The 12,357-nt window shown below is 42.3% G+C and overlaps 1 protein-coding gene across 8 annotated transcripts in view; it reads left to right on the top strand.

Moving 5' to 3' along the window:
* SMARCA4 (SWI/SNF related BAF chromatin remodeling complex subunit ATPase 4) overlaps positions 1–12,357 on the top strand; it is a 172,499-nt gene that overhangs the window by 71,937 nt on the left and 88,205 nt on the right. For all 8 annotated transcript variants that reach the window (XM_078784783.1, XM_078784751.1, XM_078784772.1 and 5 more), the window contains 8 exons: positions 786–959; positions 2,270–2,443; positions 2,728–2,901; positions 5,099–5,152; positions 5,262–5,392; positions 10,068–10,122; positions 10,402–10,520; positions 10,719–10,866. In XM_078784783.1, the coding sequence (XP_078640909.1) occupies positions 786–959; positions 2,270–2,443; positions 2,728–2,901; positions 5,099–5,152; positions 5,262–5,392; positions 10,068–10,122; positions 10,402–10,520; positions 10,719–10,866 (1,029 nt within the window). The remainder of the gene's footprint in view (positions 1–785; positions 960–2,269; positions 2,444–2,727; positions 2,902–5,098; positions 5,153–5,261; positions 5,393–10,067; positions 10,123–10,401; positions 10,521–10,718; positions 10,867–12,357) is intronic.

Genomic DNA, 12,357 nt, shown 5'->3' with positions numbered 1-12,357 from the left:
ATAATTTTAGATATATATATAGTACGGGCATGCCCTAGTTTGTAAAATTTCACATAAATAGGGTAATCGGTTTCAGAGATATAATTATTTAATATTTTCCTTCATGCCAATATGGCTGCCACACCATGTGACCAATGATGTTATTGTGATCATCTTTTAATCGACATGCTTATCAATGACACACGTAAAGTTTCGAGTCAATCGATTTGGTGGTTTGGGAGAAGTTGTTTTTTTAAGGTTTTAGGTTAAATCCAATACGGCTGCCAAACCATGTGACCTATGATCTCATAAATTTAATGTTTCAATCCAAATGGGTCATAGATCATGTGCATGCAATTTCAGATTTTTAGGATAAGGAATTCGATTAAAACATTTTTTGCTGGTATACCACTTCACCTATGATGTCATCATTGTCATGCTTTTGTTCCCCATTGGGAGGACTTGAAAATGTGCCAAGTTTGAAATTTTTCCATTCAGCGGTTTCCGAGAATTTTTTTTTCATTATTTGCGTTTATTCCAAGATGGCTGCCATACCATGTGACCTATGACATCACAATTATGATAAAAACATTCTGCATCGGTGTCACTCCTACCCTGAAAGTTTCGTCTCAATCGGACATGTGGTTGCTGAGAAAAACAAGGTTTAGCCCGGACGGACGGAAGGACTGACGGACAACCCGAAAACATAATGCCTCCGGCCACCTTCGCGGGCAGAGGCATAAAAATCTTGTATGTGTACAAAAATGTGTTCATGTTGTTCCTTGCCCCTGCCTGTTCTTTCTTAGCTTCGGCAGGAAGTGGTGGCTTGCATGCGGCGAGACACAACTTTGGAAACAGCACTAAATGCGAAAGCTTATAAGCGCAGCAAGAGGCAGACGTTGCGGGAAGCTCGCATTACAGAGAAGTTAGAAAAACAACAGAAGATTGAGCAGGAGAGGAAGCGTAAGCAGAAGCATCAGGTTGGTGGAAGTGGACAGGTGCATGCATACATGTTGCCATCATAAGAGGTCACATGATCTGTGATGAGATACTGTGTTGTCTTGAGAAGTTGTATTTTATAAAATGCGATGCAGTGGTGACGATGTGAGAAATTATGGTGAATGCCTCGTTTGTTGGTAAATGGTGTTTGGTTGAAAAAGTCCAGATAATGTGATCATCTTTTGTTTGAATCGTAATAAATTATTACAGGATTCTGGTTATTGTCTATTGTTCCAGTAACATTATCAGAAATGAAAGGGCATACGGTGTCACATACTGTTATTATTGGGTTCATGCCTTTGACAGGGTTAGCCTGTTTGGTGTTCCCACATGAGTACATAATCTCATGATTATGGACTCCTAGGTTTGAAATCTGCATACTATGTTGATTATACATTGACTAATATCCTTATAATTGATGCAAAAGTACACTAAAGTTGCCTCGTCTCCTTATCCCACTAGCGATATTTGTACAAGATCACCAAGTTGATGTGTTTGTATATACATCGCTCTTGATGCTGTAGGAGAAAGGTCATTTGTGCAGTCCTCTCCCCTCACAACAAAATATTTGTCCTTTTTGCAATAATCAATGGAATATGTACCATTTTATTCAGAACTTCAAAGGAATGTTTGAAGCACTTGCTGACACTTATTTAAGGATGCCAGAAAATGGGAAACGACTCTTGAGCAAGCTTTAAGGCATCTCTTGGTTTTGATTTTAATCTTGATCCCCATCCAACACCTTGATCTTTTCTACTCCTGTTAATACACCCCAAATCCACATCTTTCAATCCCCGACTTCATTCCTGAAATTCCTTGTAGTGTCAATTTTTTTTGAACTGTGTACCCCTTCCCTCCCCCTCCCCTACCCCCTTCCCCCAGCCCTCTCCCTTCGAACAGATCTCCCGATGTCCCTGTTCTCTACTGTTGTGCTTGTGTGCTTCCCTCTCTCTCTCCATCTTGTCTCCCCCTCCCTTTATTGTTTTATGTGTCCGTTTATGTTTTTTGTGTTTGATGTGCTAATATGTGTTTGATGTGCTCGCTCTTAAACGAGCCTAGATCTTGTATACAAAAACAAACAAAAAAAAAATCTGTTGAGGCTCACACCATTCTGTACCTGATCACATTGATTACGTGAAATTCCTCTGCAATTGGTACTTTGTCATTATTTGTTAGCCTAATTTGTCAAGGCCTGTGGACATTTTCCAACTCTTGTGACGTCTTGCATTATCGATTCATAAACTGCACTTCTCACTTCCTTCATCCCTGTTCTCAAAACTTCCCCTGCCAGGAATACCTCAACAGTATACTGCAACATGCCAAGGACTTCAAGGAATTCCACCGAGCAGTGGCAGCCAAGGTGCAGAAGGTGACGCGTGCCGTTGCCACTTACCATGCCAACACAGAGCGTGAGCAGAAGAAGGAGAATGAACGCATTGAGAAGGAGCGCATGCGCCGTCTCATGGTCAGTTTTCTTTATCCTTATGTTTCATGGTTTTATTGAAAATTCCGATTGAGCTTGGGTTTTGTCGGGTTTTGATAATTAGACATACAAGAATAATTTGATTATATTCATTTTATTACTTTATTTCTGTTAAATGCTCAATGGCATGTTTGTAATTGTATCTATATTAGTGGTCTTATTTCATGGCCCTGCTTAACCTATACACCATCTTAACCCCAACATTTACTTTCAATTGTTTATTCACACCCTTCACTTCACCTTTACCACCATGCTGTTTGTGACAGGCAGAGGATGAAGAGGGTTACCGGAAACTCATTGACCAGAAGAAGGATAAGCGCTTGGCGTACTTGCTACAACAGACAGATGAGTACATTGGAAACCTCACGGAGCTTGTGCGACAGCATAAGATCCATCAGGCCTTCAAAGAGAAGAAGAAAAAGAAGAAGAAAAAGAAAAAGGTTGTTCTGTTTATGACACTTTATCGTTGTTGCTTTTCTCCTTTGCCATTCATTGACTTATAATCATCACATATTACAGAAAACATTTTCATTTTCTGTAGATTTATTTTTCACTTTTTGACAGTGTCCAGGGTGTCCCAACTTAACGTCGTTCCGGTTACCGTTGTTTCGTTATAACGTCTATACTAATTCGATACCATGGCTTCACAGAACGACGTGATTGTTTACCTACAACTCGCTATTACGTCGTCGGTTGTAGAAATGTCATGGAAAGTCATGTGCACACGTGGCGAAACTGCAAACACCAACTTGCGATGCTGGTTATCCCCACACGGAGGTCGGTCTCTCCCAGGAATCTTTTTTTTATTAACGGATTTAAATGAAACCACTCTCAGGAAGTAAACACAACCACATATCCCTCTTCCCACGATGATTTCCAATCTCCTCAAATCCAAACCGGAACCTACCAATACAACTTTCTCAGCTTCTGTTGCCACCACCATACGTATTCACATTAAAACAAAAACTCTTCCTCCACATTTAATCACATTTCACATCTCGATTACATTCAGAAAACGCTGGCTATATTCACTACTTTTTATATATACAGTAATATATCACCCTATCAAACAGCTTTTCCGATTATGCACCGCCTTTTAAAGTATCACAAAGCAGGTCGCTCAATACAGGTGAGAAACTTGCAATACGGGTAAGAAAAGGATACGAACAAAAAAGCAGCTGATATTTCAACATTTCACACAATTTTTAAAGGGTGAAAGTTTATTTTTATTTATTTTATCTTAAAACCTGTCAGTCAAAACACTATACAATCTATTTATTGCATAAGCAAGAATGGTAGAATTTCCCTCTTCCCCTTCTGCATTGTATTCTCCATACGTGAGGGGTGGCAGACTGATTCGACATGGTGCTTCACAGAGGGGGAGGGGAAGACACACATGACCTCAAAAATTCCTCTCGTGTGCTTATCTAAATCAATCTCTTTCTACAAGATTGATATTCCCATCACCGAAGTGACAGGTCTTATATTTTAGTTCATAAAGAAGAGAAGAGGCAGAGCAGCAAGTAGTCAACCATTGATTCTTTTTTCGGGAGGGAGGAAAACGGTCATCACAACAGCCTGCAGAGGCCTTCACCTCACACCAAGGGGGAGAACCCTCTGGATCTTAAATGTGATGCATTTCATGTGGGTGAAGATCCTAACCTCCCTCCCCCATATACATTCATTCTTATGAGATAAATTAATTCATATAACGTCGTTACACTTAACGTCATGTTTTCCAGAACGTAACCACGACGTTAACCGAGGACCAAGTATACATATTGTCGCGTCCTTGGGGTTAAGACTTCTGGGTGACGGATGGCCGACCGAGCTTTAACTCCGAGGCGTATGAGCCGAAAATATGGTGGTGTTATCTCGCGAGGGAAACGGAGGTCCCTGGTCATATTTGAACGGACGGACGTGGCGAGGGCTTTCCGAAACCACGAACAAATAAACATTCAAGACACAAGAAATTGAAAATTCAACAAATAAAGGTTTAATGAAAATAATGCAGGCAATAAAAATGAAAGGTGAGATAAGATCTATAGCGCTGTTCCAGTGCTCGAATGTTCCATGATGACGTCACACTCTAACCAATCCCCTCGCCCCACCACTTCAGTCCATGGCCATGACCAATCGTTCCTTTCGGGGCGGGGCCTCACGGCCTTTCTTGACGCCATCGAGAACATTCGGGGGCGGGGTTCCCTTGCCGATCGGCAAATGTGATGGGTTTCTGTCAGGCTTGTCGGTGTTGTAATGTGCCTAAGTTAGTTTCCTGACAGCCCTTGTCTTATCGCAGGCAATTTATTATAACCACAAAGGTCACAAGAGGTAGGACGGACAGGGGGATTATTCTTACTCCCTAAGCTACATAGCACAAGAGCCACCCTCCATATGGCCACACGTCACACTTAATTCGAACACACGGAGCTGACTTATTTACATCAAGATGTTCTTACACGACATTCAGAGCATGGTAATCGATACAATTCTATCTCGACTAAGGTATTTCATTACCTACCCCCACCCACGTAACAATATATTTGAGGTTATTACTCAAATACTGAAACTTGTTTTTCTGATCGTTTTTGGACATAATAGATCTAGGTAATCTCAGTATACAAACTTTTACTTTAGAAGCAGGAAGAGAACGGTGAAGGAATTGGACAAGCTTTGGGACCAGATGGAGAGGTAAGACATCCTGACAAAACAATCCTAAAAATTCTTTAAAATTCAACTTTTGCATTTTTATGTTTATTTTGATCTATTTAAAAAAAAAATTTGGTTCCTCTGTCCAAAGCCTCTGGATGAGAGCAGCCAGATGAGTGACCTACCTGTGAAAGTCATTCATTCTGAGACAGGCCAGACGCTGACTGGCACAGAAGCACCAAAAGCAAGTCAACTTGATGCCTGGCTGGAAATGAACCAAGGGTAAGGATCGCTGTTCTGGTTAGTATAAGCAAAATGAGAACTGTCGCATGGATGGATGTGGGACATAAGAACCCAGACAATTACTTAAAACCTCATGAATCAGACTTAATTTTGGATTACATCGCTGCTCATACTAGTTTAGACTACATCGCTGCTCATACTAGTTTAGACTACATCGCTGCTCATACTAGTTTAGACTACATCGCTGCTCATACTAGTTTCGATTACATCGCTGCTCATACTAGTTTAGACTACATCGCTGCTCCTGTATTTTCACCCCAGTCATTCCATGACCTAAACTGAGACTTTGTGTTATTCTCCATATTAACAAAGTAGTAATGCTTTGGATAAATAACTATTAATGACTGTAGCCTAATATCAGAGCCAGTTCAGCAATGCCATTTGGGTACATGTGACAGTGGTGAATGGTAAACTCAACCCTAGCCAATTATTAAGTGGAATTAGTTTATTGTGGTTATAAGCTGGAAGAGCGGTATCTATCTATCTATCTATTTATTTGTATGCAGAAATCTAGGCTAATGTAAGAGTTTAAAAAATAGAGCAGGAGATACACAACCTAACAGATGGCCAAAGGGGAATAAGGAGACAAAGACATAACACATGAGCATATGATGGACAGGAAGGGTGGGGAGATGGATGGGGTCAGCAAGAGTATTTTTTTGTTTTTGTATACACAACATATTTTTATTCAAGCGTCTGCTCTCTGTCTGTGAGAGTGGTTGTTCTAACCAGAGGCCGCTGCCAATAAAGCAGACATCATTTGTTTAACAGAATCCTTCCTCGCACAGGATGTCCGCTGACTCCTTAGTGTCTTTCCCTGGCTATTGTCTCATACGGTTTGATCGACCTAAACCCCATCCTGGCTGTGAAGTCACACTGTACATTAAGAACTCCATTTCTCACTCTCCGTGTACTACTCCAATACCTCCCAAACCTCAGGATTACCTCTGGCTGTGACATCCCACCTGCCCCCACTTCATGTTTGTCTGTGTGTTGTACCATCCCCCAAACAGTGAAGACTCCATCTACATCTCTCAGACGACATGGACCAACTTTTAACCACTCATCCCAGCTCTCTTCTCATATGTGGTGACTTCAATTGTCACCTTGAAACTTGGCTGGGTGTTGGTACCTCTCTCACCAACAATGGCATTTAAGCCAAAAACGTCAGTGACTCTATGGGACTAACTCAATCTGTAAACATTCCCACCCAGATTTCTGTCAACGGCAAACCCTTCCTTCTGGATTTATGACCAACTTGTCTCATGCTCATGCACCAATGTCTCATGCTCTTCCTCTGCTCCAATTAGTTCATCTGATCATGTGCTTGTGAAGATCAACATTTCTCTAGCCATTCTCAGAGAACAGCCTCAGCACTGGCATGTCTGGCAGTTCACCCAGGTAAACTGGGAGGGACTACATGCAGCCATTGCACTTCAGCACTGGTCTCCTATATCTATCGACCAATTGATATTAACTCAGCCTGGGAATTCTTCCACAGAAACCTGCTCTTCTTCTGCACCAATTCATTCAATCTCCTCCTCAATCATCATGCCATCCTCCCACCCAAGGTACACTGAGTCATGCGGTGAGGCAGTTGCCTTGAAACAACTAGCATTCTCCTCCTGGAAGGAAAATCCGACCCAAGGCAACCTCAAATCATTCCACAAAGCTCGCAACAAGTGTGTCTACCCTTTGGAGAGCCAGGAAACAACATCTGTCCAATATCAAGAATGAGCTTTCAATCTTGTCTCCATCCTCTAAAACCTGGTAGTGCCTTCTCAAGTCTGTCTCCGGAGTATGCTTCCCCTCCACCCTTTCCCTCTCTTGAAATGGCACCACAGCCGACTCTACGTGTGAGAAGGCCAAATGCCTCAATTCTGTGTTTGGTTCCAAATCTTGTCCCAACCCTTCACTCTCAGTGCTCACCCTCCCCAGTCACACTCAACTGCTCCTGGATGCTGTGTCTTCCGTACCTAGGAAGGTGAAGTTTCTGGCAACCCTCCACTCTGATTCTCCAACTGGACCGCATGGCATCAGCTCAGGTGTCCTAACAAAACTGCTCTGTTGCTCTTGCACTTCCTTTCTCTGCCATTTTCACCCTATAATTTGCCATAGGTCATCTTCCATCTGCTTAGAATTCAGCCAATACCACTCAATTCCATTAAAAAGATGCAAACACTGATCTCCTTTGCTACAGATGTGTTATCTTACTTTCATTCATCAGCAAGGCCATGGAATATATCATCGCAGTTAACATGAAACCCTTCCTTTTCTCCAACAACATCATCTCAGTTCATCAATTCAGATTCAGACCAGGTCACTCTACACTCGACAGGTTGCTTCTACTCTCTCCCAAGGTAGTGTTCTGGGCCCAGTCTTATTCCTAATGTTCATCAACAATCTCTCTGACTCTTTGGAAAATCCTCTTCATCTCTTTGCTGATGACTCCACCCTTTGCTGTGACATCACCCATCCTTCAGGTAGACAGGCTGCACCTTCTTCCCTCTCTTTAGACCTTGACAAAATCACAAGCTGGTGAAGTTCTTGGAATATGTCTTTCAATCCTGACAAATCCTACACACTCTCTCCAAAAGGACCATCTGGCAAACCATCCTGCCTACTTTCTTACCAATCCTCTTGAAGAAGTTCAGTCACTCAAACTCCTTGATCTCATTATCAGCCATGATCTTTCTTGGGCAAATTACATTTCCAATCTGGCCTCCAAAGCCAGCTGCTGACTGGGCATCCTCCGCCATGCAAAGTCCTTCCTTGGCACACCTGAACTCCTATCCAACTATAAGGTTTTCATCCGCAGCTTGACCGAATACTGCTCTCTCCTCTGGGCTGGCTCCCCTGTCTTCCACCTTGCTAATCTTGACGCCATGGAAACCAAGGCCTTCAAGATCATTGGAATCTCCCACGATGAAGCTGAGTCTACGGACCTATCACTTTGATACATGGTCTACCAGCAACCACCTTTGAGTGAAACTCCAAAAATCTAGAAAAACTGCTCGCCTCCACTCATTTGTTCCTAGTTTTCCCACCTTTGGAACCAACTTCGACATTCTCTTCAATCCCATTCTTTCCTCCAGATCTTCAAAACAGCTGCTCACCACCATTTCAAATCATCTCCCATCCAAAACCATGATATTTTCTATCCCCACTTAGCCACTTCCACCCCACACACCCCAAATATCCAGTTTTTCCTTTTTGATAGTTTGCTACTGTGTCCATCTGAACCACCCCATGCATTCTCTCCTACCCCTCATCCTGATTCGATTTTGGTGAAGATCAAGATACGGATATGAGAATTTAAAAAAAACTTTGTCATTCTTCCCCATTGAGAGATGGAGCCAAAAATGATATATCTATATAATAAAGCAGGACTGCCTGCCTGGCCATCCTTCCACCCCCAAACTACTCCCTCAGTTTTGGGGTCAGCTCCGCCAAACTTTCTCTGGAACCTTTTGTGGTCCCAGCGGTTGTCCTAAGGTGGGTGGGAAGTTTCATAAATCTCTCAATACAATTATGATTTTGATTTCGAACCCGTATGAAGCTTCTCTCTCTCTCTCTCTCTCTCTCTCTCTCTGTCTCTGTCTCTCTCTCTCTCTCTCTCTCTCTCTCTCTCTCTCTCTCTCTCTCTCTCTCTCTCTCTCTCTACATGTAAACACGTTTATGAGTTCGGCATTCACAGTTTCACCATTTACTGAATGTGGAAACGTTTGTGGTTCGGTAGCATCTCGATACAATTGTGATTTTGCGTTTTCACCCATAGGATTCCGATCTTTCTCCCAAAGATGGAAAAAGACGAGGAATACAGTCTATCAATGACTTTTGCAGTGAACTGAAATGTCCGTGTGTAGATACAATAGGGGTTTCGGCATTCGCTGTTTCCGCATTGTCTATATCCGTGTGTAGACTTTCCCACCAACATCACACTACGTTCACTTGAGACTTTTTGATATTTTTCTGGAATAACCCATTTCCTTCATTATGGCATATAAGAGCCAATCCCCCATCCCCAGCCAACACCATCACCATCGTCATTGCTATCGTCCTCATTATCACCATTAAGGGTACATTGATTTTACACAGTGCTACTCCTACAGTTTTGGATCCAGCCTCACCAAATTCTCTGCACCTTTTTAGGGTCCTTGCATGTATCCTAAAGTGGGTGAGAGTTTTCATAAAATTTCTCAAAACGTCTTTTTTTCAATATTTTTGGGCTCCCACTCATGTGTAGCCACGGGTACCTCGCTGGTAGCATATTTCAAAATGTGGACAGGTTATTATCAGAATTTTGTGGATAAGTTGGGTAGTTGATAAGAACAAGCCGATTAATTAGATTTTGGTTAAGATCTGGCCTATCAGTGGGCTAGAAAAGATAAATTGTTCATCCTGGTGGAGGTATGTGCTCTTCCAAGTGCCGTTCTCGTATTATTTACATTTTTACTTTCAGGAACTAGGTACAGTACATTTTTCAAAGCCATTGTTGGATATGAACTATTATGTTTTACAATTCGTTTTACATGTTCTTTCTGTTGTCTGCAATCGTACTACTCCATTAGTCATGGAAATATTGCAGGCAAGCTTCTGCTGTACTTAAAAAAAACTTCTACTCATTATGACCCACATAATGCCTTGCTTGTAGGTATGAGGTGGCTCCAAGATCTGACAGTGAGGACAGTGGATCTGAAGATGATGAAGTATGTTTTCTGTTGTCTGAAATAAGTCTGTTTTGTTTAATAACACCAGTTTGTAGCTTTTATGCACATCTTTCCTGCTTAATCATCATTGTGAAAGTCGTCCTCACCAACACAAGCGCAGGCAGTTTGTTAAAATGTACATGCATTAAATAGTTCATGAAAGATGAACATGAAAGATATTGGTAACAAATTGTCAATTTTGCAACTTTCCATTAATTCTAATCATAACTAATATTTTACCAACGCTAACTAATCTCCCTATATACTTACATTTCGAAGGATGAAGAGGAGGATGATCAGCCAGGGATCCAGGCAGATGATGAGGATCAGAAAAAAGAGAAGATTATGGTTTCAGATATTGAAGACACCTTTGAAGTAGATGCAAAGCATATCATCGAGTATGTGGAGTACAAAAGCTGATTACTTCAATAACAGTGACTGAAAAAGTATCATTATCATACCTTGTCTCCATAAGCATGCTCGGAATATTTTCGTGCCAGACCCTTGTTCTTTTGGTGGGCAATGTTGTGGATGACCATTCTTTTTTTTGTGGGTATTTTGGCTATTATAATACTTGCATCGAATTTCTCCCTCAGTCATGCAAAGCAGGACGTAGATGATGAGTACAACATCCAGGCTGGGGTGAAGGGCTCGCAATCGTACTACTCCATGGCCCATGCTATCACTGAGAGAGTGGAGAAACAGTCTCCGCTTCTCATCAATGGCACACTAAAGCAATACCAGGCAAGTATGAAATGTTGCCTATGCTGTTGATATAAACAATAGGTGAAATCAACAATCAACAGGACTAACTGCCATGGGAAGAAAGGTAAGCTGACATTTTGGGTGTCAACCCTTCGTTAACCCTTTGCCGAGACTTCACGAACAAGACCAGTTCTTCATTCAAATGTTGATATTGTTACAGTCGCCAGACCATTCCGGTTGCCTTGATCGAATCCGGTGAGTCGTGTCAAAACGACTGTGACAGTCACCCGTTTCAAAGACCGCCTGCCAGTTCCTTGCGTCCAAAACCACGGTACCGTACAGATTGAGGTCCTTGAAGCAAACGAGTACCGCTCTGATCAGCGCCTATGTGGTTGATCTTATGAGGCCGAGCGAACCTTGACCACATGATGCGGGCTTCTGGCAGTATGGTGTGCCATAACCAATTTACCTTCAACAGGATTTATAGAACTAGCAGTTGAGAGCATCAGAACAAACAGAATCCACCAGGCGACCAAGTCAGGTTTGTAAATTGTATTGATTCAACAACAACAGGGTCGGGAATGTACAGGAAGCAAGCAATACGCAATAACAAAATGGATCCAATTTATAATAAACTAACCCCAAGTTACTCATTACCAACATGCGCACCTGCAAAGAGATCAAGCAACAGGTGGCAGATCCTTATTTAACCTTTGCCTTAAGGCCTCAGCCACACGCTAGAAGAAATGAGGAAACTAGAACGGCACTCAGTAGAGAGCATACCTCTGCCAGGTGAACAGTTTACGTTTTGTATACCAGAGTAGATCAGAAAATCACAATACAGAATCTCATAAAATCAAAATCATCCGTCGACAACTTTTTGAGATATCCTGCTGTGTATCGTTTTTGGCCTGGTCTCCCAATGGTGAAGAATCATTTAAAAATTATACTAGCCGGATCCGGATCTTTACCAAAATCTAATCATTTCGTCCTTGTCACATACGCTACATCTCTGCCAAATTTCGTCCGAATCCGTCCACAACTTTTTGAGATATTTTGTTCACAAACGGACAGACAAACAGACAGACAGGGGTGAAAACATAACCTCCATCCACCTTTGGTGGCGGAGGTAATCATGGGACAACAGATTTATTCGGCCAAACCAGGTAAATTGCCTGTCAGGAGAATGCCTGGTGCAGCTGACAGTTGTCCTTGCAGGCAGGAAGGGGGGAGGGACACATCCTGGTGGAATTGGCAGGGAGGGGCTTAGTTTCTCCTCCTCTGTAGCTCCCTCCAGGGAACAGCTTCCAGCTTTTTTGTTCCGGGATCTGACTGTCGATTCTCGTAATCTCATGCCTTTATAGACGGGCCGCCAATGTCATTGATTACAATTTACGCCTCTCTCCTCTCATCTACCATTGGTCCATACCCCAAACCTGTGGGTGGGGCAGACTCCTTTCCCCCTTGAGTCATGGTTCCCTGATGCTTGGTGTCACCATGGATATGCAAGATGACGAAAATGTCATGAGG

The sequence above is a fragment of the Myxine glutinosa genome, chromosome 1 (genome assembly GCF_964187855.1).
Source record: "Myxine glutinosa chromosome 1, kmMyxGlut1.1, whole genome shotgun sequence".
Taxonomy (NCBI): domain Eukaryota; kingdom Metazoa; phylum Chordata; class Myxini; order Myxiniformes; family Myxinidae; genus Myxine; species Myxine glutinosa.
This window is presented reverse-complemented; position numbering and strand designations above follow the sequence as displayed.